General features: G+C 43.5%; 1 protein-coding gene across 1 annotated transcript in view; it reads left to right on the top strand.

Annotated features, from left to right (window-relative positions):
* Nucleotides 1-26,838, top strand: part of LOC309547667 (amine oxidase [flavin-containing]-like) — a 171,931-nt gene that overhangs the window by 97,139 nt on the left and 47,954 nt on the right. Inside the window, exons 7-10 of the mRNA XM_082247562.1 lie at nt 1,012-1,161; nt 2,762-2,921; nt 21,419-21,515; nt 24,759-24,812. Coding sequence (XP_082103688.1) covers nt 1,012-1,161; nt 2,762-2,921; nt 21,419-21,515; nt 24,759-24,812 — 461 coding nt within the window. The remainder of the gene's footprint in view (nt 1-1,011; nt 1,162-2,761; nt 2,922-21,418; nt 21,516-24,758; nt 24,813-26,838) is intronic.

The raw sequence follows: 26,838 nt of genomic DNA, 5'->3' as shown, positions 1-26,838 counted from the left end.
ACATCCACAGTGAGAAATAACACAACGTTTAAGAGTGTGGACAGCACCAACATGTAAAAATAGTTATCTACAGTATATCGGCAACCAGATGTGTTCTTTGGTCTGTAACTCACCCCCTGTTGTGTCTGTTTGCCCCATATTGGCACTATAGGCCAATGCTTTTAGGAGTGTACTATTTAGCAAGTAAAAGTTTGGCAATCTACAAGGTAAAGTACTGGCCAGAGAGGGATAACTTTGGCGCAGTTGGCCAGCTTGAACATGTGTTACAATGTATGCGAACAAAAAAATATTGTTTTATAAGTAATGAGACACCTTATTAGTGTCTCATGTTTTGTATATATGGAAACCATTTAGGGCAGGCACACATATCTAAATTTTTCCCGCATTGTGCAGTTCAGTAATTAAAAAGGCAGGGTGTCTGACGTTGCTGGATTACTCCTAAATGGAGCAATAAGTGATGCTCTGTGTGATGTAACCCCTTGAATTTTGTGTACTTTGGTATTGGTGGGTTTGGATAAAAGTTTATGGTAGGGTTTAATTATACTTCAAGATGAGTCTGCTAGATACACCACCTGTGGTGTTGGCCAATGGCCATTACAGATTTCAGTGTTTTCTTCTCCTAGTTTTTTTATAACATTACCTCAGATTCTGTTAAATAGAGGAAATTTTATTCTGAACGGGAAGTTCAATTAGCTAAATTAAAGCTGAAATCAAATAGAGAAAAAAAAAATACCCACATTTGTAGTTATATGTTTACTATAAAATTGTTATATTTTATTTTTTGTTCCTACATTTGTCCTAAAATCAGCTTCCTATAAACCACTATACAGCAGCACTAAGACTGGAAAAGGAGGGCCAATGGCCAAAATTATTGATCTGCATTTCATTGATATGATTTAGATAAACTAAAAGCTGAATGTATGCTATTGATTACTGTACTTTTCACTTTGCTTTCCTCACCACTTTTTTGATTAGACCAGTTCATGTTTGTTTTCTACATGGCATTTTCAGGAGAGGAAGTTTGTTGGTGGAGCTGGCCAGATAAGTGAAAAGATGGCAGAGCATTTACAAGGTCGAGTAAAATTACAAAGGCCTGTTGTGCGCATTGACCAATCTGCAGAAAATATTGTAGTGGAAACACTAAATCATGAAATTTATGAGGTAAGCATGTTAGATGAAAAAACTTAAATGTTCAAAATAGAATTGCACTTTCAAGAACTGCACAACAATGGAAAACATAGAGCATACAGATAGGTGGTTAATACTGTATCAATAAGAGCCTGAGTCGAGCCCTTTGTTAGCTTTAAGCAAGTTTAGCATTCCTGGGAATGCAAAAATTACTTGAAGCACATCAAATTAAGGTCAGAAGGATATCTACACATCAATGAAATTTGAATGATCTCAGAAGAATCTGAAACTGCCATCGAACCGATGGCTTTGACACAAGCCCAAATCCCGTCAGACATATACTCTAAAGCAAACCTGATCTTTGCTTTAATGGCTCCCTTCCCCAACAGCATAAAATTACCTTTCCTTACCTTTTCAGCTACTAAGACTGAAAGAAAAAACACAGTATTCACTAGTATGGGGGAGGAGGAGCATTTGGTTTAATCAGTGTGACAGTTTTGGTGCTTGGTGTTTGGCCTAGAGCTGTTACATGGGGGCATGAGAATGCTTAATCCCCGTACACACAGGTCCAATGTTGGGAGACAATAGCCCGTTAAAAAAAAAACTGTCCGACTTTTGGCCTGTGTGTATGTCAGAAAACCAGCAGCCGACCGACTCCCAATAAGCGCTTTCAGCCAATGGCAGAGAGTGCTGATCTGAGTGTTCTGGCGGGCGAACTGTCCCCCTGTCAGAACACAATAACTCAATCTTTGGTTTAATGGAGCATCAGGGGAGGAAAAAAAGAAGTAAATGTGTTTCTGAGGAGGGGACATAAAGAAGATCTATCATTATAATTTTTATTTTACAGTTCTGTCCCCTATAAGACAAAGTACATGTAATACTTTGCCCCAAGCACTTTATAACCTTAGTTATGATTACCAACCCACCCTCCTCCCCTCCAACCATAGCCGATACGACAACAGCTTTGATAAGTAACGGCAACAGGAATACACATCCCCTCTCTCTGCATTCCTCTTGTTGCTTCTCTAAGGAAAGTGCTAACAGCCGAGAGAAGCTGCAGCTTTGGATTAACTGTCTACTTCTAGCTGTTATTGGATCAGCCACCTCAAGATGGAAGGAGGCAGATTGGACCATATAATTAGAAACACTTAGAAACATGGGACAGACATAGGGGAATGAACTGTAAAAAAAATATTTTAATGAATGATCTTCTTTAAAACTTTAAAATGAACATGTTATTTTGTTTTGCATACTTTAAGCTACAGTATCTATCTATCTATCTATCTATCTATCTATCTATCTATCTATCTATCTATCTATCTATCTATCTATCTATCTATCTATCTATCTATCTATCTATCTGTCTATCTGTCTATCTGTCTATCTGTCTATCTGTCTATCTGTCTGTCTGTCTGTCTGTCTGTCTGTCTGTCTGTCTGTCTGTCTGTCTGTCTGTCTGTCTGTCTGTCTGTCTGTCTGTCTATCTATCTATCTATCTATCTATCTATCTATCTATCTATCTATCTATCTATCTATCTATCTATCTATCTATCTATCAGTCATTGTACTAACTTGAACACTTAATGAACACCATATACATTCTTGCATAAAATCTAGAGTTATTTTTTTTCAGGCCAAATATGTTATTAGTGCCATCCCACCAACTCTCTGTATGAAGATTCATTTTAATCCTGAATTACCGCCACTAAGAAATCAGCTCATCAGTCGCGTTCCTATGGGTTCAGTTATAAAATGCATGGTTTATTACAAGGAAGCCTTCTGGAGAAAGAAAGGTATTTATTTTAAAAACCTAAAAAAGTTAAATTGTTAATATAATTCCCTTGTACAGCTTCTATTTATAACAAATTACACTATATATTTCCTTGTGTGCTTTATTTTTTTTAGAACATTTTGCACAGTTTCATATTAGTCAAATCCTATTATGCTGTGAATTCACTTTTTTTTTTTTTTTTATTGGTTATACTTTTGATTGACTGAGACCATAGTATGATCCGTAGCAGTTGTAATATTGGCTTATGTACACAGTATGAAATTACTCTAGCTTGCTGCAGGCATTGTAGCAGCATTACTGTCAATGAATTAAAGGCTAATATCACCTTTTGTACCATGTAACATGTAACACCCAGGGATCTGTGACCGAATTCACTAACTGAAACTGAAATCTAGCTATCCAGGCAAATCTTAGCAGCCTCCGCATATGTTTTAACTTGGTTATAACTCTAAGACTAATTTGCATACCTTAATAATTTATATTGTGAAACTGTGTGAAGGCGACTGGTCCTAAATATATTTGAAAGGATAATGACCTGCTGCCCCTTTAAATGTGTAAATACCACAAATACAAACCCATCAAAACATAAAAGTATCAACCAAAAATATATAGGTGTGCCTCAATTTCTTGAAATTGATCAAATAATTAATGGCATATAAATTCATGTGATCATGATTTATTGATTTATTGCACATGAATTTATATGCAATTAATTATTTGACCAATTTCAAGAAATTGAGGTACACCTATATATTTTTGGTTGATATCACTGAACCAGCGCCTACTTTTAATAATTTTTATATTTTTTAAGAACATATAAGCCTTTTTCTGTATTCTATTTTAAAAAAGCCTTTCTCAATTTTCCTTTTATACAGTATGCTGACAAATGCACAAAAATGTGAAAGAAAATGATTTTATTAAAATGAATTACTAGTTAATTTTTTAATACTCTAATCGTATCTGACAATTATAGTACTGAGCCATCTACAGGCTGCTTTCCAAGCTATAGGATTGTTTGTGAATGAAAGCGCCCCCCCTGAATGTTATAACTAAGTCATAGCTGAACAGCACTAAATAGTAGGAATGAGGAAACCTGCTGCAGCTCAATAGTTTTAGGGAGGAAGGGGGGTAGGAGCTAAATCCTGTTTGAAATTCATCAAACCTTAACTTAACAGAGAATCCCATTGAAATCCCGTTTGTAAATGTTGCCCATTTTTAGGGCTAATAGGCAAACTAATCTCAAAATAAGGCATTAAATCTGAGCCAGGAAGACGTGTCAATAAAAAAAAAAAATGATGGTATTCAGTGTATCATACCATGCCATGAGGAGAGGGTCCTTAATGCAGTTGTCAGGGCAACATTGAAATACACAAATCCTTTAATTACTGGTACTGTGCTTTGGGGATGCCATAATGCTGTACATGGTGGTATGGATCAGTATGATTTTCACAGACAGTCTAAGCAACAGAGTACATTGGCACCACATTTTTGGCTGTGGAATTGTTTTTTTCAAGCTTGGCTTATATTTGACTGTAGTGCCACAATGGGAATCATTTCCTATTAGAAAAAGCATTTTCTAATTTTCCTATTTTCAGCATCACCTGCTTTTTCTTCAAGGGGTTAAAGGCCCATTATGACCAAAAGAAAGGAATTGGCCAGTGGTACACAAAGGATTCCAAATTTCTATCAAACCTATTTTAAGGTTTCAATGACCAACGAAGATACAGTAGTGTAAAACTAGTCAGCAGCAGAACAATTTTAATAACCAGGTTAGGTCAAAATACTTACTAGAGTAAAAGAGCACAGGCAGGGGTTTTACTACAAGAATTAAGATACTTCAGAGAATACAGCAATGTAAGGCCCCTTTCTGATCGGGTCTGGCTGTCCATTTTTCAGATGGACCTGAGTGAACCCTCTATTCTTCTCTATGGATTGGTGGATGTAAATGGACTTGTGTCTAATTACACTTGGCTACCTCTGGGTCCGATGTAATTCCGCAAGAAAAAAATGAAAGGGGATCCATTCCCTCTGGCTAGCTGGATTGGTTGGGAAGGCAGACAGGTGTAAATAGACAGCTGGTCTGTTTACATCCAGCTGCCCATAGAGCAGAGCAAGCTGTGTTTGTGTCCACTTTACATAAGCAGGGCAGACACAGACCTGTCATCCAGACGCTCCACTCAGCTCAGCAGGGGATCAGCGGACAGATCCCCTGCTGAGCAAATCCAGATCTGGCCCATGTGAATGGGGCATAAGATTGGATACCAGCAGGGCAATTTTAATCAGGGATGATAAATCTAACCAGTGTATGCGTAAATCTTTTTTTTTTGCTATGGGATAGTGAGGTGTGATCAATGTAACTGACATCATTTTTAGGTCATTTAGGTGTAAGCAGTTCTTGTGCTTAGTTTTTTTTTTCCTTGCAAACAAAACAGCTGCAAATAAAATGCAACACCAAGAAAATATGGCCAGTACTAGTTAATGCTGCGCTTTAAGCACACCAACCTTAAAGAATTCTTGAAATATTAAAGATAATAAGGTGTAGTGCTGCTTATGCAATACATAAATAAAATACCCCAACAATAAATCAATTTTAGGGAGTATACAGCATATGTATGCAGACCAGTGCCATCTTAAGAGCATTAAAGGGCCCCAGGCAATGCAGTGCACTGGGGGCCTGCCTACACAACCACCCACGAAAATAAAAATACAAATTATCAATAAGGCTATATTACAGCAGTGCCAGGCTTCCAAGTTTGGCGGCTGGGTCCAGTCAACACACACACGGTGTCAGAGAAACGGCCATGCTGCAACTGGCAACTCCGCCAGTACTTCCAATGGCCGCAATGGACTCAGGCCATAGACTCATTTTCAGTGAAATGGCTGTGCTGCAACTGGCAAATTTGCCAGTACTTCCCATGGCTGCAATGGACTCAGGCCATAGACTAATTCACTGGCCTATAAAAGGACTCTGCTCAGCCCATCTGATTGCTGGATTGTCTTCAGCTCTTCCTGTTTCCTGTGCATTGCTACTTCCTGGATTCTAGTTTGACCCGGCTTGTTTCTGACCTGTCTGCTCTCTCTCCTGGCTTTGACCCACGGCTTCGTCTGACCCTTCGATCCTGCTCCAGTGTTTGACCCTCGGCTTGTGTGACCATCCTTGCTCTCTTGTCCTCTGCCTGACTTCCAGTGTACCGATCCCGGCTTGCTCAACGGACTTGCTTCTGCTCAATCCCCTTGTCTTGGCGACCTGTTTGGACTGATACCTGTGTATGACCCTCGGCCTGGCTTTTACCTGCACATTGCTTGATTCCCTGGAGGCCCTGCAAGTTGTTCCAGGATATCCTTGTGAACCTTTACCTGCACTCCACAAGCATCCAGTGCTCCTTGGGACGCGTCACCTCCTGTCCCACTTCCAGGGGTGATTCGCACCGAGCTGCAAGGGAAGCCCTCTCAGCATTTCGGCCTCTACCAAGAAGTGATCTGACAGTACAATCCAGCCATGTCAGAGGCCAACAGAGGTGCTTCCCAGCTCGAGGCTCTTTGTCAGCAAGTCTCCTCTTTAACACAGGCGGTCCAGAGACTGCAGGAAGGTTATTTTCAACTAGAGGGTCGAGTGTTGAACCTAGCTGGCACACCCTCTCCTTCCGACCCCAATCAACTGCCCGCTAGCTCCGGGGGCACCTCCACTCAGCAAGGACCAGCCGGCCCTGCGCAGGGAGCCATGGTTTTCCCACCTGAACCCAGGGTACCTACACCCGAACGCTTCCGTGGGGAACGGAGAAGGTTCAGATCCTTTAAGAATGCATGTCTCTTGTATTTAGCCCTTCAGCCCAGAACCTTCTCTTCAGAGACTGTCAAAGTAGGATTCATAATTTCTCTGTTGTCAGAAGAACCCCAGACCTGGGCCCATAACCTCCTTGAGCAAAAGAGCCCCTCATTGAACTCTGTAGACTCCTTCTTCCAGGCCATGGCCCAGTTATATGAGGGCCCCCAACGGACTGTTACGGCTGAATCAGCCCTACATGCCTTACAACAAAATAAACGTCCTGTAGAGGACTATACCATTGACTTCCGCAGATGGGCCGCGGATACAGACTGGAATGAGCTAGCACTCAAGTACCAGTACCGTCACGGATTGTCTGAAGCCCTTAAGGACGAGTTAGCTCGGGTAGAAACCCCTACGTCTTTGGAAGGTCTAATCTCACTGGCAATCCAACTGGACAGGCGCCTGCGGGAGAGACGCTCAGAGCGCCTTCAAGGGGCCCGACCTACCTGGGTTCTCCCGAAAGTCCCACTTGCTGCTTCACCCCATCCTGGGCCTTCTGTCTCCGGGGGATCAGAAGGAGAACCCATGCAGATTGGTCTAATCCGTTCTGCCTTGACCCCCGAGGAAAGACAACGTCGCCGTCAAGCTAACCTCTGCCTTTATTGTGGGGAATCTGGCCACTTCCTACGCAATTGTCCTGTGAGACCCAGTAAGTCCTATTCACGGCCTCTGCTGAACTGTCAAGTCGCTGGGTCATCCCCTACTCATCTTATTCTCCCTGTCTCCCTACAGGTAGCAGAAAAGAAGATTCGGCTTCTGGCGATCGTTGATTCCGGGGCATGTAGTTGCTTTCTGGACCGTTCTTTAGCTCAAAGACTGTGTGTCCCCATGCAAGCTAAGGAACAGCGACTCCATATTCTTCTGGCTGATGGTTCTTTGCCCAGTTCCGGGCCTGTTACTGAAGAGACGTGCCCCATCTTCACCACGACAGATTCTCTTCACCAGGAATTCCTCCGATTTGACGTCCTTTCCTCACCAATGTTTCCCATTATTTTAGGACTTCCCTGGCTACAGGCCCACAACCCACAGATTGATTGGGTTAAGAGAAGGATCTCCTTCACGTCTAATTACTGCCTGAACCATTGTTTCCTACCTGGATCTGATACTTCTGCTGCTTGCCTGGCCGTCCAACCAGTACATGATCTCCCGGAAAATGTCCCCGCAGTTTATGAGGAATTCATGGACGTATTTGATAAGAAAAAGGCTGAAGCTCTGCCTCCTCACAGGCCTTATGATTGCCCTGTAGAACTTCTGCCTGGAGCCGAGATTCCTTTCGGAAGGATATTCCCGTTATCTGAGAAGGAGCTGGAAACCCTCCGGATTTATATTAACGAAAATTATCAGGGGCCGGGATATTCTTTGTCGAAAAAAAGGATGGCACACTAAGACCTTGTGTAGATTACCGGGAGCTTAATAAAATTACTATTAAAAACCGGTATCCTCTACCTCTTATCCCAGAACTGTTTCAACATTTCCGGGCAGCTCGGATCTTTACCAAATTGGATCTCCGTGGAGCTTACAACCTTGTTCGCATTAGGAAAGGAGATGAGTGGAAGACGGCGTTCAGAACGCGGTTTGGCCATTTTGAATACCTGGTCATGCCTTTCGGGCTGTGTAACGCCCCTGCTACCTTCCAACATCTAGTTAATGACATTTTTCGGGAAATCCTGGATCTCTTTCTGATTGTCGACCTAGATGACATACTCATTTTTTCCTCCACTCTGGAACTCCACCGGACCCATGTTAAAAAGGTACTATTTACTTTAAGGAAACACGGACTTTATGTGAAACCAGAGAAATGCGAATTCGAGAAAGACTCCATTCAATTCCTGGGTCTCATTATCTCAACAAACGGCATTTCCATGGATCCACAGAAAGTGCAGTCAATTCTCGATTGGCCAGCCCCCTGTGATAAGAAAGGAGTTCAACGCTTTGTGGGGTTTGCTAACTTCTATCGGAGGTTCGTGAAGGGGTTCTCTATGATTATCTCCCCCATTACCCAATTGACCCGGCAACAGGTCCGTTTCCATTGGTCACAGGAAGCTCAAACGGCCTTTGACAAACTGAAGACGTTGTTCACCTCAGCACTAGTGTTGAGCGAACACGGACTGTATTATTCGTGTTCGTACCGAATAATTGGATTTTTTTTACCCGAACACGGACACGGACACTTTACTGTATGTTCGGGTAAAAATCCGTGTTCGGTCGTTTTATTTCCGGGTTTTGCATGCTTTGGCGCTCTTTTCATGGCGGGCTTTCAACAGCCAATCAACAATCGTTTAACTGGTGTGCCTTAAGCCATCCCAGCCATGCCTGCAAATGTCTTAGTAGCTGTGATTGGCCGTCTGAAGCATGTGACCAAGTCTTTATAAGTTCGAGGCAGCCGCCGCAGCAGCGTCATTCTGCTGCTTAGCTAAGGGACAGAGCACACATCAATGTGCTGGCTGCTGATTAGGGACAGATAGGCAGGAAAAAACCATTTGTGTCCGGATAGAATTGAGGGACAGGTCGGAGTGTTTAGGCAGGGCGAGTTGTAGGCATTTTAGGGATAGAGTCTGCTGAATTATAGGTTCAGTGTCTTCTACAAACTACAATCGATATTGCTGTGTGGGGGGTGGGGTGAATCTGCACTCAATCCTGATCTACGATCTCTTCTCAATCCTGTTAGGGACAGAGTCTGCTGAATTTTAGGGAAACTGTGTTCTACAAACTACAATCGATATTGCTGTGTGGTGTGGGATTGGAGATAGGCAGGTGTCAGTGATCCACATCCATTTTTCTGTGTGTGAGCTGCAGTGAACACAATCTTTTTGGGCTGCAGTGAACACAATCTTTTTGGGCTGCAGTGAACACAATCTTTTTGGGGTGCAGTGAACAAAATCTTTTTGGGGTGCAGTGAACACAATCCTTTTTGGTGTGCAGTGAACACAATCTTTGTGGGGTGCAGTGAACAAAATCCTTTGTGGGGTGCAGTGAACACAATCTTTTTGGGGTGCAGTGAACAAAATCCTTTTTGGGGTGCAGTGAACAACATCCTTTTTGGGGTGCAGTGAACACAATCTTTTTGGGGTGCAGTGAACAAAATCCTTTGTGGGGTGCAGTGAACACAATCTTTTTGGGGTGGAGTGAACAACATCCTTTTTGGGGTGCAGTGAACAAAATCATTTTTGGGGTGCAGTGAACACAATCTTTGTGGGGTGCAGTGAACACAATCTTTTTGGGGTGGAGTGAACAACATCCTTTTTGGGGTGCAGTGAACAACATCCTTTTTGGGGTGCAGTGAACACAATCTTTTTTGGGGTGCAGTGAACACAATATTTGTGGGGTACAGTGAACAGAATCTTTGTGGGGTGCAGTGAACACAATCTTTGGGGGGTACAGTGAACACAATCTTTTTGGGGTGCAGTGAACACAATCTTTGTGGGGTGCAGTGAACACAATCTTTGGGGGGGTACAGTGAACACAATCTTTTTGGGGTGCAGTGAACACAATCTTTGTGGGGTACAGTGAACAGAATCTTTGTGGGGTGCAGTGAACACAATCTTTGGGGGGTACAGTGAACACAATCTTTTTGGGGTGCAGTGAACACAATCTTTGGGGGGTACAGTGAACACAATCTTTTTGGGGTGCAGTGAACACAATCTTTGTGGGGTGCAGTGAACACAATCTTTGGGGGGGTACAGTGAACACAATCTTTTTGGGGTGCAGTGAACAACATCCTTTTAGGGTGCAGTGAACACAATCTTTGTGGGGTGCAGTGAACAACATCCTTTTAGGGTGCAGTGAACACAATCTTTGTGGGGTACAGTGAACAGAATCTTTGTGGGGTGCAGTGAACACAATCTTTGGGGGGTACAGTGAACACAATCTTTGTGAGGTGCAGTGAACACAATCTTTGTGGGGTGCAGTGAACACAATCATTGTGGGGTGCAGTGAACTCAATCTTTGTGGGGTACAGTGAACACAATCTCATACTTCTGAAGATTTGAGGGTGCTGCCTGTTCCATACTCCCCCTACTCCTCATCTAGCCTTTTAGGGGTACAAACAATAGTAATTGGGGCCCAGTGTGGTTGTGTACGTGTGATATACATACACTTTTTTTGGATCATATTTTCTATTCCGCTATTTAATCAAAAACCTTTGGGGATCAGTTAAATTGGGGGATAGTCTGTGTTGGTACGTGTGAGAGAGATCCACCTTTCCAAGTTGTTGGGGTTCATCTCATACTTCTGAAGGTTTGAGGGTGCTGCCTGTTCCATACTCCCCCTACTCCTAGCCTTTTAGGGGTACAAACAATAGTAATTGGGGCCTAGTGTGGTTGTGTACGTGTGATATACATACACTTTTTTTGGATCATATTTTCTATTCCGCTATTTAATCAAAAACCTTTGGGGATCAGTTAAATTGGGGGATAGTCTGTGTTGGTACGTGTGAGAGAGATCCACCTTTCCAAGTTGTTGGGGTTCATCTCATACTTCTGAAGGTTTGAGGGTGCTGCCTGTTCCATACCCCCCCTACTCCTCATCTAGCCTTTTAGGGGTACAAACAATAGTAATTGGGGCCTAGTGTGGTTGTGTACGTGTGATATACATACACTTTTTTTGGATCATATTTTCTATTCCGCTATTTAATCAAAAACCTTTGGGGATCAGTTAAATTGGGGGATAGTCTGTGTTGGTACGTGTGAGAGAGATCCACCTTTCCAAGTTGTTGGGGTTCATCTCATACTTCTGAAGGTTTGAGGGTGCTGCCTGTTCCATACCCCCCCTACTCCTCATCTAGCCTTTTAGGGGTACAAACAATAGTAATTGGGGCCTAGTGTGGTTGTGTACGTGTGATATACATACACTTTTTTTGGATCATATTTTCTATTCCGCTATTTAATCAAAAACCTTTGGGGATCAGTTAAATTGGGGGATAGTCTGTGTTGGTACGTGTGAGAGAGATCCACCTTTCCAAGTTGTTGGGGTTCATCTCATACTTCTGAAGGTTTGAGGGTGCTGCCTGTTCCATACCCCCCCTACTCCTCATCTAGCCTTTTAGGGGTACAAACAATAGTAATTGGGGCCTAGTGTGGTTGTGTACGTGTGATATACATACACTTTTTTTGGATCATATTTTCTATTCCGCTATTTAATCAAAAACCTTTGGGGATCAGTTAAATTGGGGGATAGTCTGTGTTGGTACGTGTGAGAGAGATCCACCTTTCCAAGTTTTTGGGGTTCATCTCATACTTCTGAAGGTTTGAGGGTGCTGCCTGTTCCATACCCCCCCTACTCCTCATCTAGCCTTTTAGGGGTACAAACAATAGTAATTGGGGCCTAGTGTGGTTGTGTACGTGTGATATACATACACTTTTTTTGGATCATATTTTCTATTCCGCTATTTAATCAAAAACCTTTGGGGATCAGTTAAATTGGGGGATAGTCTGTGTTGGTACGTGTGAGAGAGATCCACCTTTCCAAGTTGTTGGGGTTCATCTCATACTTCTGAAGGTTTGAGGGTGCTGCCTGTTCCATACTCCCCCTACTCCTAGCCTTTTAGGGGTACAAACAATAGTAATTGGGGCCTAGTGTGGTTGTGTACGTGTGATATACATACACTTTTTTTGGATCATATTTTCTATTCCGCTATTTAATCAAAAACCTTTGGGGATCAGTTAAATTGGGGGATAGTCTGTGTTGGTACGTGTGAGAGAGATCCACCTTTCCAAGTTGTTGGGGTTCATCTCATACTTCTGAAGGTTTGAGGGTGCTGCCTGTTCCATACCCCCCCTACTCCTCATCTAGCCTTTTAGGGGTACAAACAATAGTAATTGGGGCCTAGTGTGGTTGTGTACGTGTGATATACATACACTTTTTTTGGATCATATTTTCTATTCCGCTATTTAATCAAAAACCTTTGGGGATCAGTTAAATTGGGGGATAGTCTGTGTTGGTACGTGTGAGAGAGATCCACCTTTCCAAGTTGTTGGGGTTCATCTCATACTTCTGAAGGTTTGAGGGTGCTGCCTGTTCCATACTCCCCCTACTCCTAGCCTTTTAGGGGTACAAACAATAGTAATTGGGGCCTAGTGTGGTTGTGTACGTGTGATATACATACACTTTTTTTGGATCATATTTTCTATTCCGCTATTTAATCAAAAACCTTTGGGGATCAGTTAAATTGGGGGATAGTCTGTGTTGGTACGTGTGAGAGAGATCCACCTTTCCAAGTTGTTGGGGTTCATCTCATACTTCTGAAGGTTTGAGGGTGCTGCCTGTTCCATACCCCCCCTACTCCTCATCTAGCCTTTTAGGGGTACAAACAATAGTAATTGGGGCCTAGTGTGGTTGTGTACGTGTGATATACATACACTTTTTTTGGATCATATTTTCTATTCCGCTATTTAATCAAAAACCTTTGGGGATCAGTTAAATTGGGGGATAGTCTGTGTTGGTACGTGTGAGAGAGATCCACCTTTCCAAGTTTTTGGGGTTCATCTCATACTTCTGAAGATTTGAGGGTGCTGCCTGTTCCATACCCCCCCTACTCCTCATCTAGCCTTTTAGGGGTACAAACAATAGTAATTGGGGCCTAGTGTGGTTGTGTACGTGTGATATACATACACTTTTTTTGGATCATATTTTCTATTCCGCTATTTAATCAAAAACCTTTGGGGATCAGTTAAATTGGGGGATAGTCTGTGTTGGTACGTGTGAGAGAGATCCACCTTTCCAAGTTGTTGGGGTTCATCTCATACTTCTGAAGGTTTGAGGGTGCTGCCTGTTCCATACTCCCCCTACTCCTCATCTAGCCTTTTAGGGGTACAAACAATAGTAATTGGGGCCCAGTGTGGTTGTGTACGTGTGATATACATACACTTTTTTTGGATCATATTTTCTATTCCGCTATTTAATTTAACTGGGCCTCCATGCGAGACCTGTGTGCCTTGTTGCGCTGTTTTGAGTACTCCACCAACATGGCCAGTGGCAATGACGCCGTTCTCAGCTTAACTATCCCACTTCTATGCCTCCTTGAAAAAACAATTCGGGCGATGATGGAAGAGGATGTGGCACAGGATGAGGAGGAGGAGGAGGATGAAGAGGTAACATTTCCAAGGCTTTCAGGGCAGTCATTCGCAAGGGGCTCCGAGGGTGGGTTCCTGCACACGCAAACGCCAGGGACGCAATTGTCCAGCAGGGGCACAGTTCTGGAGGATGAGGAGGATGAGGAGGAGGAGGAGCTGGAGGAGGAGATGGAACCATGTTCACAGCAGGGTGGCACCCAGGCCAGCTCATGGCCATCACTGGTGCGTGGCTGGGGGGATACAGAGGACACGGACGATACACCTCCCACAGAGGACAGCCTTTCGTTGCCTCTGGGCAGCCTGGCACACATGAGCGATTACATGCTGCAGTGTCTCCACAACGACCGCCGAGTTGCCCACATTCTAACTTGTGCTGATTACTGGGTGGCCACGCTGCTGGATCCCCGTTACAAGGACAACGTACCGTCCTTAATTCACTCACTGGAGCGCGATCGCAAGATGCGCGAGTACAAGCGCACGCTGGTAGACGCCATGCTGCTGGCATTCCCATCTGACAGCGGGGCCACAGTGGAAGCACAAGGCAGAGGAGGAGGAGGAGGAGGTCGCCAACGCAACCAGGGCACCGCCAGCACCTCAGAAGGCAGGGTTAGCATGGCCGAAATGTGGAAAAGCTTTGTCAGCACGCCACAACAAACAGCAGCACCAGCAGCTCAGATGGAACGTCTTAGCAGGAGGCAGCATTTTACCAACATGGTGGAGCAGTATGTGTGCACACGCCTACATGTAGTGAATGACGGGTCTGCCCCCTGGGTCTCCAAATTGGGCACATGGCCTGAGCTTGCCCTTTACGCCTTGGAGGTGCTGGCGTGCCCTGCAGCCAGTGTATTATCTGAACGGGTATTTAGCACGGCTGGGGGCGTTATAACAGACAAGCGCAGCCGCCTGTCCAGAGACAATGTGGACAAGCTCACGTTCATTAAAATGAACCAGGCATGGATCCCACGGGACTTTTCCGTACCTTATGCAGAATAGCAATGGATACCGACCTTACCCACCCATTGTTCCATTTTTGCTCTTTCTCACTCTTTTGGGGTGTACCCTCATTTAAAATTTTTGAAAAGAAGCAGTGTTGGCTACCTCGTCCTCCTCCTCAGGGCCAGATTAATGTAGGGGCTATTGGAGCTGCAGCTCCAGGCCCCTACCTTTTATATAGGCCCCGGGTTGGCCATATTCACTGTTACCGCTCTTCTGTCACTTGTAAACACAGAAGTCTGGCTTCTATGCTCGCTTCCCCAGGCAGCACCCTCAGAACCTCCCCACACAGCGTGAAGGCCGGACAAGGAGGGACAGTTGGCGATGCATGGATGTGTTTATGGGCTTCAGAGACAGCATCCCATGTTGAATTAGGCATGCATGGCTGCACCCTTCCTCCTCTGGGTGCATGGCAAGGCACGGCCCTTAAGGCCCTTCAAAATCCTCAGCACCAAGACCATGATGCTGTTAATCCGGCCCTGGTCCTCCTCCACCGCCGCTTCCACCTACACCGCCCATAGGTGTGCGCAGCCTATTGCATTAAGGTGTGCACCCCAAAGTTGAAATACACATGCATGTGTTTGCCAGCAGGGAGAGTAATGTATCGGGGCCATGTACCTGTAGGCAAGGAGAAATAGAGCAGAGCAGGTCCCAGGGAGATCTTTCCCATCTCCTCACTGGCAATGCTATGTGCCCTAGGTGATTAGGGTGTGCCCAGGCACACCCAGCACACCCTGTGCGCACGCCTATGTCACCGCCACATCCACCACCACCTCAACCTCCCTCCTACTCCATATGGGCCTCGTCCTTCAGAGATGAAGAAGAACATTGTTTTATTTTTCTGTTTTTTTTTGTTGTTTTAAGTTATTTCCCTATCCACATTTGTTTGCAGAGCACTTGCCATGCTCTTAATTACGTTTTGCTGCCATTTGCAGCACTCTAGCCCTTTCCTTTGGTGTTTTAGAGCCATTTTAGTGCCTTAAAGTTCGGGTCCCCATTGACTTCAATGGGGTTCGGTGTCCGGGAAAAGTTCGGTAAAAGTCCGGGACACGGACCCGGACTTTTTTTTAAAGTTCGGCCGAACCCGTCGAACACGGACATCTAGGTGTCCGCTCAACCCTACTCAGCACCTATTCTCCAGCATCCTGATCCAACCCTACCTTATGTGCTTGAAGTGGATGCTTCAGAAATAGCCACTGGAGCAATCTTATCTCAAAGACAAGGCCCGAAGACTCTTCTGCACCCTGTGGCTTTCTTTTCCCGGAAGATGACACCTCCGGAGAGAAACTATAACGTAGGGGATCGGGAACTCTTGGCCATCAAATGTGCCTTGGAAGAGTGGAGATACTTGCTTGAAGGGGCTACTCATCCCATTTTAATATTCACAGACCACAAAAACCTGGAATACCTCAGGACAGCAAGACGCCTGAGACCCCGTCAAGCTCAATGGGCCTTGTTCTTTTCCCGGTTTAATTTTCATCTTACTTACAGGCCAGGGTCCAAGAATGGAAAAGCAGACGCCTTGTCCAGAATGTTTCCAGATACCCCAAACACAGCCGAACCTAACACCATCCTCTCGGCTCAAAATTTTTTGCTTATTCAAACGGATCTGCAATCAGCAATTAAGCAAGCCTCAGTTCAATGTCTCGAGCCTGGGACCTCTTCCTTGGAAAAACGCGGGGGATTCTTGTGGTTCCAAGAAAGGATTTTTGTTCCTTCACAGATCAGACTACAGGTCCTAAAGACTTTGCATGATCACAAGCTTGCCGGGCACTTCGGAGTCAGGAAGACATGTGAACTCATTCAGCGCCACTTTTGGTGGCCCAATTTAGTTCGGGACTGTAAATCCTATGTGGGTTCTTGTATTACGTGTCAGCGTAACAAGGGGGCTAAGACCAAGTCCTGGGGCCTGTTAAGGCCATTGCCCATCCCGGAACAGCCCTGGAAGCAACTTTCCATGGATTTTATAGTGGAATTACCACCTTCAGAAGGTTTCACTACTGTCCTGGTGGTGGTGGACCGTCTCTCGAAGATGGCACACTTTTTGCCTATGATTGGCACACCTTCTGCCGTGGAAACAGCTAACATGTTTATTAAAGAAGTGGTCAGACTACACGGTCTCCCGGACAGTATAGTATCGGACAGAGGCGTCCAATTCACTTCCAAATTCTGGAAAGAGCTTTGCAAATCCTTGTCCATTAAGATATGCCTATCATCAGCCTACCACCCGCAGAGTAATGGTCAAACGGAAAGGACCAACCAGAACCTTGAACAATACCTACGTTGCTTTTGCACTTGCTCCCAAGATAACTGGGTCTCTTTACTTCCGTGCGCGGAATTCGCGTATAATAACGCCCTGCATTCTGCAACCAACCAGACCCCGTTCTGGGTGAATTACGGGTTCCATCCTTCTTTTTTGCCCAGTGCTTTCTCAGAAACATCAGTTCCTTCAGTGCAAGACCGGATAATGGCTATCAGGGATAACTACCGGGTGCTACAGGACTCCATATCCAAAGCCCAACAGGAGTACAAGAAATTTTATGACCGCAAGAAAAAGGAAAATCCTATGTATAAGGTCGGGGATAAGGTGTGGCTCTCCTCAAACAACCTACGACTATCTTGCCCTTCTAAAAAGTTGGGACCAAGGTTTATTGGGCCTTTTAGAATCAAAAGGATGATAAACCCTGTGGCTTTTGAACTGGCTTTACCTAATTCATACAAGATCCATCCTGTATTCCATGTTTCCCTGCTAAAGCCTGCAATTTCCAGCCCTTTCCCAGGGAGGGAAGAATTGCCTCCACCTCCAGTTTCAGTGGAGGGTGAACCTGAATATGAAGTGGAAACCATTCTGGATTGTCGAAGAAGGGGTGAGCTCATACAGTATCTTATTAAATGGAAAGGTTACCCCACTGAAGACAATTCCTGGGAACCCGCTAGTAACCTACATGCCCCCAGGCTGGTACAGGAATTCCACAGGAGATTCCCGGAAAGATTGGCCCGGTTGGGCATCCGGAGGCTGCCCCTTGGGGGGGGCACTGTCAGAGAAACGGCCATGCTGCAACTGGCAACTCCGCCAGTACTTCCAATGGCCGCAATGGACTCAGGCCATAGACTCATTGTCAGTGAAATGGCTGTGCTGCAACTGGCAAATTTGCCAGTACTTCCCATGGCTGCAATGGACTCAGGCCATAGACTAATTCACTGGCCTATAAAAGGACTCTGCTCAGCCAATCTGATTGCTGGATTGTCTTCAGCTCTTCCTGTTTCCTGTGCATTGCTACTTCCTGGATTCCAGTTTGACCCGGCTTGTTTCTGACCTGTCTGCTCTCTCTCCTGGCTTTGACCCACGGCTTCGTCTGACCCTTCGATCCTGCTCCAGTGTTTGACCCTCGGCTTGTGTGACCATCCTTGCTCTCTTGTCCTCTGCCTGACTTCCAGTGTACCGATCCCGGCTTGCTCAACGGACTTGCTTCTGCTCAATCCCCTTGTCTTGGCGACCTGTTTGGACTGATACCTGTGTATTACCCTCGGCCTGGCTTTTACCTGCACATTGCTTGATTCCCTGGAGGCCCTGCAAGTTGTTCCAGGATATCCTTGTGAACCTTTACTTGCACTCCACAAGCATCCAGTGCTCCTTGGGACGCGTCACCTCCTGTCCCACTTCCAGGGGTGATTCGCACCGAGCTGCAAGGGAAGCCCTCTCAGCATTTCGGCCTCTACCAAGAAGTGATCTGACACACGGACAGGAGTCAGACTCGACTGTCCTGTGTGTGCCTGTTCCCATGGAGGTGGACAGGCATTCCTGCAGTTGTGGGTTCCCCCTCCATGGCCCAAGTGGCCTGACAGCAGCGCAGGGCCGACAGGTGCTTTCCACCTGCTAAGTTCAGCTTCAGGATGCACACAGGAATTGGGACTAATGCTTGGCAGGGGCAGAGTTGCTGGGCAGATGGGGCCCCCCGGACAACTGCCCAGTGTGCCCATTCGGTAAGATGGCCCTGATGCAAACTCCCGAATGTCTAAGCCTTCAGTTTGGGACTACTTCCATCTCTGTCCACTGGGTCTCCCTTAGGACACTGATAGGTACTGTACTTGTGGGATAACAGGGGTACTGCTCCTTTAAGAAGCCATAATACTCCATGCGGCCAAATAGATGGTATTCTTAATATGACAAGCATAGATAAAGGGCTCTCATAGTGTAGTATAACTTAAACCATCCAATTTTGTTAAAGGTAATACACTCACATTTAAAATGTCAATAAAAGGCCTTTAAAACCATTCCAGAAACTTCCTTACATGTAACCTCTGGTCCGCACTGTCTCTGCTCACAACGGAGATGGAAGTGGTCCAAAATGGAGGGCTTAGACAACTCGGGAGTCTGCATATATATGCTGTATACCCTCTAAGAAGTAAGAGTTCTGGGACCCTGGAGGGAGCATGTGGTGTTTTTCTTTATCATTTAATTCACAAGGTATGAGATACACTAATGGAAGCACTTGAGCCCTTTAAGTGCAGATTTTTAGATATATTTTGGTACATATGGACTCTCTTACTAAGGACTATTTATGCTTGTTAGACTTATTTATCACAGATAAATTTATGGTTGTGGTATTTTATTTATTTACTGTATAAGCAGCACTACACCTTATTATCTTCAATATTTCAAACTAATTTGTGGGAACACACAATGGTGTTTTAGCAGGAGCTATTTCAAGAAATGTTTCCCACATTTACACGTTCACATATCAATTAAAGGTTATTATAATTTTTTATTTATTTTTTCGCATTGTGCAGGGGTTAGGAATATTTACATTTAAATGGTGCTATCAACCTTAAATAAAAAACAAGAAACTTCCAAACAAAAAGATAAAACCCCAAAATAAGACCCTTGAAACAAAAGCCCACTTTTCAATGGAAGCCTGTATGCAAAAAAAAAAAAAAAAAAGCAGCATCACCTTAACCACTTGCCTACTGGGCACTTATACCCCCTTCCTGCCCCGGCCAATTTTCAGCTTTCAGCGCTCTCACCCTTTGAATGACAATTGCACGGTCATGCTACACTGTACCCATATGAAATTTTTATCATTTTTTTCATACAAATAGAGCTTTCTTTTGGTGGTATTTAATAACCTCTGGCTTTTTTTATTTCTTACAAAAAAAAAGACATTTTGAAAAAAAAAAGTTTTTCTTATTTTCTGTGAGTAAATTTTGAAAATAAATACATTTTTCTCCTTCACTGATGTGCGCTGATGAGGCGGCACTGATGGGCACTGATAGGCTGCACTGATGGGCACTGATGAGGTGGCACTTATGGGCACTGATGACGAGGTACTAATATGCTGCACTGATGAGCACTGATAGGTGGCACTGATAGGCGGCACTGATGAGCACTGATAGGTGGCACTGATGAGCACTGATAGGTGGCACTGCTGGGCACTGAGAGGTGGCACTGTTGGGCACTGAGAGGTGGCACTGACAGGCGGCACTGATGGGCACTGAGAGGCGGCACTGATGGGCACTGAGAGGCAGCACTGATGGGCACTGAGAGGCGGCACTGATGGGCACTGATGGGTGGCACTGATGGACACTAATGGGTGGCACTGATGGATACTGACGGGTGGCACTGATGGGCAGCACCATCAGTGCCCGCACTCAGTGCCCATAGTGCTGCTAGTCAGTGCCCATCAGTGCCTAGATGAGCAGGCACTGATGGGCACTGACTGTGGGCACTGATGGGGGGCACTGATGGGGGCACTGTGGGCAGTTGTGGCATTTTTTCCCCCTCTTCTGTAATCAGGGCACTGGTGATCAGTGCCCTGATTACATTCCTTTGTGTCCCCTTACCGGTGATCTGCTCTCCTCTTCCTCACACTGCAGTCTCCATGTGAGGAAGAGAGCTGGCGATGAGAGATGATCTCATATGTTTACATATGAGATCATCTCTCATTGCACGGTCCGATCACGTGGTAAATGGCCGCTGGGATTTGCCATTCACCACGATCTGTGATTGGCTGTGTCCAAGGGACACGGCCGACACAGATTTTCCCCGATGCGCGCTCGCGGGAGCCTGTTACTGGGAGGCCGTTTAAAGACGGCCTCCCGGAAATTCGAGTCTGCGCTGTAGCCGTACTTCGGCTATAGCGCGGGCCGGAAGTGGTTAAAAAAGGGCCCTATTAACATAACATAAAAACAAAACAATGTACCACCAAATTAAATAAAAACACCAAAATACTGGCCCCTGAAACAAAAGCCCATTTGTCTTAAACATATGATAGCGACAAACCTCATTCCTACTGCATGGCTTAAAATTGACCTGCCCACAGCTCATATAAAGTGCAATACAGTTTAAGTATTTAGTGGAGTACATGTAATTAATAGATCTGAAAAAAAAGAGAGTGAATCAAGGACTTTAAGGAAAAGTAAAAAAAGCCCCGCACACACAGCCGAATGTCGGAAGGCATCGGTCCGGTTCAATAGAAATGAATACAAATGAGCTTTAGATACACATTTTGTTTATTTGTTTATTATTTTTACCAGTAAAAGTAGGTTTGATTAGTTTGCAATTTTAAGAAAATGCATTTTTATCTGTGTATCTGTTTTTTTTTTTTTCAGATTATTGTGGAAGTATGATCATTGAAGATGAAGAAGCACCAATTGGACTGACACTTGATGACACCAAACCAGATGGCTCAGTACCTGCTATAATGGGGTATACATTGTGTCACTGTTTTTATACCTTTATGTAAATGGTAATGGACTACACATAGCAGGGGGTTGGTCTTTTGTTTCCAATAATATGAAACGACTTGAAAATTCATTGGTTTTGACTTGTTTTACATAAGCAATTGTTAATTGTGAAGGTAAATTTTAATCATTTCTAATAGTTAATTAACTTACTACCTTTTTTATTTAAAAATTACAATTCAACCAAATGATAAAAATTTAGTGTATAGTAAATTGTAAAATGCTATTATGCAAACCAGCATTATTATCTATCCCTTGCCGCTAATGCTAAGATAGTTCTTAGTCCCTAATTTCCCTTCCATTTTTTTTTCTATATCTATCTATGTAATTATTATTAAAGTAAAATTGTAAACCTCCTAAGATAATTTTACTTTTTCTGCAATCCTGCTCTGTTAAATCAAGAAATAGTAAAATAGGAAGTAAAGCCCTTGGTTTTGCTGCAAAGGTAGGATTTCTGGACTGCCATCTGGTGGCAGATCAGAAGCTAGGCATTAGTCAGATTATCCAAATCACCCACAGCTATAAAGTTTGGCCAGATCTGACCAATCCACAGCTGTGGTTTAACAGTTGTGTACCACTTCTGTAGAGAACACAAGATCATTGCCAAGGTTTTGGGAACAGGGCATATTTACAGTGAACCTTTGCCAAGACTTTGCACACCAAAGTATTAACACATTCTCAATTAGCAGTAAAAACAGTTTAAAACAATCGATCATTCGTCTTTTGTATTTATACACATGAAAAAATAGATAAACAGCACTCAACATATTGCAAAAAAAAAAAAATTCACAAAATTCATTGAAAATAGGAAGGTTGCTTCACTCTCCTCTCCTCACACACAGCTTATTTTTCTTTATAAAATCAACCCCAATTTATACCCAAAATGTGCTCAGTAGTGAACACATGATCTTTAAGGTTATAAATGAACCTTGCTTTGTGCACTGGTCTAAATCAATTGGTGGAGGGCGGATTTTGGTGTGGGTTTGTTTTTCAGGGGTTGGGCTCGGCCCCTTAGTTCCAGCGAAGAAAACTCTTAAGACCTCAGCATACCAAGACATTTTGGATATTTTCATGGTCCCAACTTTGTGGAAACAGTTTGGGGATGGCCCCTTCCTGTTCCAACATGACTGTGCACAAGTGCACAAAGCAAGGTCCATAAAGACATGGAGAGCGAGTTTGGGGTGGTGGAACTTGACTGGCCTGCACAGAGTCCTGACCTCCACCTAATAGAACTCCTTTTGGATGAATTAGAGTGCAGACTGCAAGCTGAGCCTTCCCGTCCAACATCAGTGCCTGACCTCACAAATGCGCTTCTGGAAGAATGATCAACTATTCCCATAGACACACTCCTAAACCTTGTGGACAGCCTTCCCAGAAAATATGAAGCTGTTATAGCTGTAAAGCATGGGCCAACTCAATATTAAACTTTACAGACTAAGACTGGAATGCCATTAAAGTTCATGTGCATGTAAAGGCAGGTGTCCCAATACTTTTGGTAATATAGTGTATATGGTAAATGCTTGACATCTGTGGCAAACTTCTAAAAAATGCAAGATCATGTGGGGAGCCTGGAAAGGATAGGAAACATGCCTGAGGGTGGGTTTTCCTGCAGTCAGCATGCCAGTTGCATACTTGCGACATCTGTGGCATTGTGCTGTGTGATAAAACTGCACATTTTAGAGTGGCCTTTTATTGTGGCACACCTGTGCAATAATCATGCTGTCTAATCAGCATCTTGATATGCCACACCTGTGAGGTGTATGGATTATCTAGGCAAAGGAGAAGTACTCACTAACACATATCAGGGCCACCTTACCGACCCAGCCCCAGCGCCAAGCATTAGTCCCGATTCCTGTGTGCATCCCGCCGCCGAACTTAGCAGGTGTCAAGCGCCTATTGGCCCTGCGCTGCTGTCAAGCCACTTGGGCCGTGGAGGGGGAGCCCACAACTACAGGAATGCCTGTCCGCCTCCACGGGAACAGGCACACATAAGACAGTCAAGTCTAACTCCTGTCCGTGTGTGTGTTCACCAGACCCAGCCACCGAACTTGGAAGCTGTCATTAGCCTGGCACTGCTGTATCAATAAATATTGCCTTATCAATAATTAGAATTTTTATTCTTGTGGGTGACTGTGTAGGCGGGGTCCCCGTGCACTGCATTTCCCGGGCCCTTTAATGTTCTTAAGATGGCTCTGACACAGATTTAGATAGATTTGTGAACAATATTTGAGAGAAATAGGAATTTTGTGTACATTAAAAAAGTCTTAGATCTTTGAGTTCAGCTCATGAAAAATGGGGGCAAAAAAAAAAAAAAGTGTTGCGTTTATAATATTGTTCAGTATAGGAACCTAAAACAACCTCATTGGGGCTACTAAAGGCGCTTTTCCACTGCATGGAACCGTAACGGTTCGGCACGCTTTTGTGCTTTTCCACTGCTGGTACCGCATGGTATAGGGTCGGAACGGTTCGGTACGGTGCGGTATAGGTTTGCTTTTCCACTGCATCGAACCGAACGGTACGGTACGGTACGGCTCTGAAAAAACAGTACCTACTCGATTGTGGTTCCAACAGGTACCAAACTGGTACCATATCCCACAATCCTTTGCATGCAGTCACTACTAGCCACTGATTGGTCAGAGAATCCCACCCACCCCGTTGTTATCCCACCCACTTAACTTTAGTACTACTTTAGTGGAAAAGCAAACCTATACCGTACCGTACCGAACCGTTCCGACACCGTACCATGCGGTACCAGCAGTGGAAAAGCAAACCGGGCCAAGCAGGGCCGAGTAGAGCCAAGCCGGTACTAGCCGGTACTTGCAGTGGAAAAGTGCCATAACCGGCCAGTGTATTGGTATTGTAAAGTGAGCATGTGGCCAAAAAAAAAAAAAAGAGAAGCATATAGAAATCCCACAATCATCAAATCACCATTTTCTCACCACTGTTATGGCTAACCCCACTCGAACTGGCACAGGAACAGGGAGAAGGAAGAAAATAAAAATGCAGTTTATCTTGCCTTTGATCAGATGCTTGATGAAAACACAATTTATTTTCTTTGCATTTTCCCTTACTTCACATTTTTGGTAAATTAGACCTTTGGTTTAAACACAGTTCAAACACACGTTTTGTTTTTCCTGGAAGTGTTGGGCAAAAATGGTTTATAGAAGTAAGAGCTAAACTGATTTTGTATTTCTTTCTTTATTAATAGATTCATTCTTGCACGCAAATCAAGGAAACTGGCACATCTATCAAAAGATGAAAGGTAAACATTTCTTTTTAAAGTTTTTGTGTTTGTATGTAGCAAATAACATCTGCAGACATGTACTGTCATTTTATTCAGAAAGTTTTTATTAATTATTTATGATTTATTAATTATGTATTTGATGTACAAATAAACAGAAAATAAACATCGCCTTGTCATCTGCTGTCATCAAAGTACCAGCATTGTCAGGGTAGCAGAGTCTACATAGAAGTCATTAGAATCACCTAGTCAGGTGGAGCAGCACTAACTTAGAAGACCCCATCAGAGGGATCCTATTCTCTACAATGCCCCAAATCATCCTTCTGCCGCATTGAGAAACAGAAACCTTAGCTAAATGTCACAAGCAATTTACATTTTGGCTGCCATTCATGTTTTTTTTTTTTTGTGCAATTCCTATCCTCTCTACCGTTTGGCCCAAAAGAAACCCTAAGAGCCGGTTCACACTACTCCGACTTGGGACAAGACTTGTGTGCCCTCAAGTCGCCCCAAGTCTCTTGTCATCACAAATTCAATGTAAATGAATGAGAGCCATCTTAATATGCACTACTGAAGTCGCTCCGACTTTAGAAAAGGTTCCTGTACTACATCAAGGCGACCTCTATCCGACTTGTGCACATAGACTTCAATGGGAGTTGCCTCTAAGTCGAATCCTTATCTTATTTCAAGTGACTGTGATCAGACTTTCCAGGAAGAAGAAAAAGATTACCCAGGCATTACCCACAGACAAAGTCGCCTATCATTTAAGTCTTTTAAAAGTAGTGCACAAGTCTCTTCCAAGTCGCTTACAAGTCTCTAAACAAGCAGAGATGTATAGTAACTAAGTAGAACTACTTCACTACTGTACTTAAGCACCGAAAGGCGGTATCTGTACTTTCCTGGAGTAGAATTTTTTTCTCCTACTTCCACTTTTACTTCACTACATTTTTTCGATGATTTCAATACTTCTACTCCAAAAAATTTTTTTCGTGCTGCATAGTTACTCGTTACAATTATAAAAATTACCACTGCCAGAACAGTAGATGGCAGGTTTCATGAAGTTCAAAAAAATGTGTATAATGTCATGTGTACAGCCAAAGGAATTGTGACTGTCCTTCAGGTTAATCATTTGAAATAATAAAAAACAATATGATGTTCAAACTTTTGACTTCTTTCTTTAAAAACTACATAACACAGTACTTGTACTTTTACTTTCAGTACTTGAGTAGCACATTTTTTAAAAAACTACTGGTACTTTTACTTTCAGTACTTGAGTAGCAAAATTAAAAAAAAACGACTTGCAATACTTAAGTACAAAAAAATGTTGAATACTTTAGTACTTCTACTCAAGTCACTTTTTGATAGAGCACTTCCACTTCTACTCGAGTCACTTTTTGATCGAGCACTTGTACTTTTACTCAAGTATGGGTTTCGAGTACTTTATACAAGTGTGTAAACAAGTCACGCTAAAAAGTCGCTCCTTCATGGGGCGACTTTCTGTTTGCGGTAGTGTGAACCGGCTCTAATGCTAAATTTGTACATCTTTTACCAAGGCAATATTTTATATTATCCTTTTTTTATTTGACAATTTTTACCAAACATATACCTGTAATGTGTAAACAATGCTTCTTCTTCACCAAATCTTCTAAAACAAAAGTTTTTTGAGGCTAGATAAGTATCATAAAATATGTTTAATATGGCTACTAATAGGGAACTTTGACAACCTTTTGGGCACTGTACCACAACATTTATTTGGTCCCATTTCTCAATGTAAATCGATTTCCCAATCTGTCATTTATTATTTGTTTGCTGGGGGATTATTTATTACAGAATATTAGTAAGATTTATACTTAATAAAGGGTTCAATAGGATAGTAGTGTTTGAAATATGATGTATACAATGTATTTTTTAGCTAAAAGAACCTTTTATTTATTTATTTCTAATTCCTTATTTAAGGGTATGCAGCATAACACATTAGTATGACATGACAGCACAGTTTCTAAAAATATTATCAACGGTAACATGATAGAAATGAAGAAAAAAAAAACCA

The sequence above is a fragment of the Pelophylax lessonae genome (genome assembly GCF_965119305.1).
Source record: "Pelophylax lessonae genome assembly, chromosome: 2".
Lineage (NCBI taxonomy): Eukaryota > Metazoa > Chordata > Amphibia > Anura > Ranidae > Pelophylax > Pelophylax lessonae.
This window is presented reverse-complemented; position numbering and strand designations above follow the sequence as displayed.